The sequence below is a fragment of the Oryzias melastigma genome, linkage group LG20 (assembly GCF_002922805.2).
Source record: "Oryzias melastigma strain HK-1 linkage group LG20, ASM292280v2, whole genome shotgun sequence".
NCBI classification, from domain to species: domain Eukaryota; kingdom Metazoa; phylum Chordata; class Actinopteri; order Beloniformes; family Adrianichthyidae; genus Oryzias; species Oryzias melastigma.
In genome coordinates this window covers 5,295,138-5,299,400 of record NC_050531.1, presented here as the reverse complement: position 1 = coordinate 5,299,400, position 4,263 = coordinate 5,295,138, and the positions used below count along the sequence as shown (strand labels likewise).

Genomic DNA, 4,263 nt, shown 5'->3' with positions numbered 1-4,263 from the left:
TATTTTAAAACTAGCCTATCCGGGGAGCTCCGAAAACACGTCTTCACATGGCTACGCTCACCAGCGCCCCCTTAGTTACATTTTTAATTGCAATTAATTGTGATTGTTTGCGATTAAATATTTACATTCTTATTTGTAATATATTTTATAAATAAATTTGTGTATGAAAGGCCTAGTAATGGAATAAAAACAATCGTACAACTGCAGAATAAGACATTGCAAATATAAAATCGATTTCATTACTTTGCAGTTAAAAAAATAAACCTTTTGTTCAAAGGAGTTAAGAATTGTTCCCCTTTCAAACATAATATTTAAAATGTTATAAACCAATCCAAAAAAATCTGCTTTTGGTAAGACGGATAGAAAAGAAAGTAAATTTTCAATTTGGTCAACGCACACATCAATTAAAAAATACTTGATTTGTTAATTAATATAATTTAACTAGAAGATTATTTAGTTTAAAATAAGGAACAATTAGATAATCATCAAGTTTTCCTGTTATTTTAGAAAAGGTACTATTTGGTACAAACCCTCTGGTCTAGTAATACTACAGTAAATGTACTTTTATTATATAACTTGATCATAAGGAAACAAACAAAAAAACAAACTAAAAACACCAAGAAAGGAACAAAAGAAAAGACAAATAAAAATAAATGTAAAGAAGGTAACAAAAACAAATTACTTTAATTTACTTACAATTATCATGTAACTCAAAATCTTCATTTCATTTAACATTTCCATTCTATAGAATTTGTATTACTTTTATAGTACGACTGACCAAAAAGTAAAGAGGCTCTATCAGATTATTGTTAATGTTTCACCACCAAACTAATCTGTTTTGTACATTTAAATGAAGCATTTCCTGCTTTAAAATGTTATTATAAGTTCATATTATCAGTTAATGTTGATGATATATTAAATATGATTCTTTTTAAATAGATTTTTTTCATTAGTAGCACAAAAACAATAAAAAAATAATATTTTTGCAGGAAAATTTCCTTATTTTCCCTTTAAAATATATACATATGTATGAAATAAGTTATTTCTTTACAAATAAATGTATAGAACTTTTACTCCCAAAACTCAAACATAATTAACTTTGAAACATAAACATTATTTATGTTTTTCAGCTGTAATTTTGTCTCTTCAGACACAAGCGTCTTTTTAGGATCGTATAAAAAACACTCAGCTGTTTAAATGGCGCCTTTAAGATGCGAGGGGGGGTTATTATCCAGGGATCCTCTGCAGTGTTTCAGTAAAACGGGTCATTATTGTGTTAAAAACTTCTTACAGCTGGAATTTGTTAAAAGTCAAAGATGCTGCGTGTTTTTCCAGAGTTGTGTCTCATTCTACAGATCTGCAGCACATCAAGAATCTGCAGAAATGTTGATGGTCAGTTGAGTTTCTGCTAAAACTCCAAATGACCTGATCAATCAAACAGAATCAAATGCTAAACAGGAAGAGGAAGTTAAAGAAACTCAAATTTAATGAAATAAAAACCATAAAATTCTCCCATAAAGAAATAAAAAAGTCATTTTCAGGTTGTAAAGTGATGTTTTGTGGCTGCATGGGAAACAGAACATAAACTTTAGGAAGAAAGCTGAAGTCGGGTAGTAAAACTGCCTGGAAAATCACCTGCTGGGGCAGCCTGAGGTCATGCTTCAGGAGCGGATTCTCTCTGCTGCAGGATTGACGTTTATTGTTTAACCCTTAAACTGGATTTTAGACAGACAAACGATGGAATGGAGGCGCTATATTTAAAAGCACAAACGGATTTAGAGCGTTACTACGCTTTATGGTTATTGCGGTGGACTCTGATCTCGGCGGCATCGGAGGAGGACGCTCCAGCTGAGACTGTAATATCCTGCAGTGAGCTGTCGCGGAGCCCCATGCAGGGGCGAAGCTCTCCAACAGTTATGAAACCCGCTTTGTTCCTTTTGCAGTTTGCAGCGCCGCCTCCTTCATCTCCATAAATCCTCTCGTCCACAATGGCGGTCTCTTTATCGGAGTCTCCTCATCCTCGTCACATTTGGTTCCTCGTCACATTTGATATCTCCCATCTGTCGTCAGAGACGGCCTCTCGGGCTGTAATGAAAAGATGCTCGAGTCCTCGTTTTATCAATGGAGTCATAATCCTGTGAGCGAACAGGAAAGATGAGCTGAAAGCTTTTGGGACACATTTTCAGTCCTGAGAAAAAAAACTTCTACTTTGTTTCTACGTTTAGACATTTTCTAGCTCAGTTAACATCTCAACATCCTTCGTATCCATTCATGCTCATATTTTGCCATATCAAAGCAGTTAAATCAGGGGTGTCAAACTCAATCGCACAAGGGGCCAAAATCCAAAACACACCTCAGGTCGCGGGCCGAACAGGATAAACTGATAGCTGAAAATGCTTAACACTAGAATCCCTGGAACTTTCAGCTTCTGCTGCAATGCCCCCCTCCCCTTCTCAAAGTAGTGTTGTGGTGATCACCTTAAACCATCAACAATGACTTCCTGATTTCGCAATGCAGAATGTCATGTTTAAATTTAAGTTTGACATGCATTCCAGATTCCGCCACTAGACCGTCGAGTGGTTATGGCTGCGGACTCACATATACCTTAAAATTGGTGACATGGGGGACGTTTTGTTCCTTTTTGATGCATTTAATGACCTTCAAATTGCAAATTAGATCTAGGTTGTACGACAGCACACAGTTCTGCTCCCTCCCCCATCCACATACGTAAGAGAAACAGGTTTTTTAGGACCAGGACGTCTTGGTCTCTGAGGCTCCGTCTTTCGCAGCTTGTGGGTGCCGCCCATTTCATGACATCATCCTAGAGCCGGACTCGGTAGTGTGCCGTTTTTGCTAAATTAAAACAGATCACCACTAGCTCTGTGGAGAAACTGGGTGTGTCTGTTAGCCTGGGGGCAGAGCTGACTTTTCTTGGAAGAGGCTGTTCCTCCATGTTCATACATGTGAATGTGGGGGAAAGGTCATTCTCTGGAATTAGAAGGGGCTGGTGCTCAGAGAGCAGGGTTTTAGAGGAAAAATACCACTTCGGGGGAGTTTTTGTGAGGAAATATTATTATTATACACTTAAAAGCAAAAAAAAGTTTATTTTGTGTGATATAGCCCCTTTAATAAGTTGCTGTTTTCATGAAAGTTATTCAAAAATTAAGATGCAGATGTTAACCTGTCTTACAGGAGCCAATAACAGAATAGAATTTAGGCTTCTATTTAGAGTTTTACTTAAATCCTTTAAGTTTTTTGACAGTTTATTGTTTAAGGATATTTTTACTGAGTGATGTAACTCTTAAAAATCATGGAAACACGGCTGTAGCAGCACATATTACAGAAGCAGGAATCTCACGGACCTTCTGCTGTTGTCTTCCACTGCAGGTCAGCCAAGGAAATGTACCCGGCGTGGAGAGCGCGTCTCTGGCCATGGACACGGAAGAGGGCGTGGAGGTGGTGTGGAACGAGGTTCTCTTCTCCGACAAGAAGGTCTTTAAAGCCCAGGAGGTACTGGAGGAGATCGTTTCTGATAACAGCTGATTCGTTTATTGTTTTCCCTTCATTTTGTCCAAACTACCCTCTAAGTTATTTTTTTAATATATATTATATAGAGTTTTTCATTATGATTTTTTTTAAATAATATTAGTTTTTTCATTTAAACTATTTATGTAATTGTGTGAATCCTTTGTAAGCATTCACACTATCATGATTCTGTTTCTTCCTCTCATTAATTATTTTTCTTCCGTATGTTTTTCTGCATGTAAAAATTCAATCACACTTTCAGCTATTTCTGCAATCTTGGTATTAAAATGTTCAGTTCATTAAGGTCATTATCGCTTGTATTTTTGGTATTCATAATCGTCACTGTTTTTACGATTTTATGCAAATTATGCTTTTTTTTTTTTTAGAATTGATGGGAATTTTTCCAGTTTCCACAATTTATACAAATTATGCAATTAAAAATGTTCATGTTCAGGAAAATGATGCTTGCACTTTTGATTTGTTAAATTTCACGCAATTTCTTTAAAAAATTTGCAATTTAATTTTTTTTTCGCAATTTAAAAAAAAAATTCGCAGTAAAAAAAAATCGCAATTGCTTTAGAAAGAAATCGCAATTTTTTAAAGATTTTTACACAGATTTTAGTTTTTTTCTTGTAATTCCTCAATTGTGTTGCACACCTTGAAACTACTACAATATTGGTATCAAAGCGATCAGCATGTTAGGAACATTAATTCTACTGTGATTTTTTTTAGGGCTAA

The 4,263-nt window shown here is 35.5% G+C and overlaps 1 protein-coding gene across 2 annotated transcripts in view; it reads left to right on the top strand.

The window, feature by feature from the left end:
* LOC112151092 (nuclear receptor-binding protein 2) overlaps window positions 1-4,263 on the top strand; it is a 49,436-nt gene that overhangs the window by 31,285 nt on the left and 13,888 nt on the right. For both annotated transcript variants that reach the window (XM_024279752.2, XM_024279753.2), the window contains exon 2: window positions 3,388-3,510. In XM_024279752.2, coding sequence (XP_024135520.1) covers window positions 3,388-3,510 — 123 coding nt within the window. The remainder of the gene's footprint in view (window positions 1-3,387; window positions 3,511-4,263) is intronic.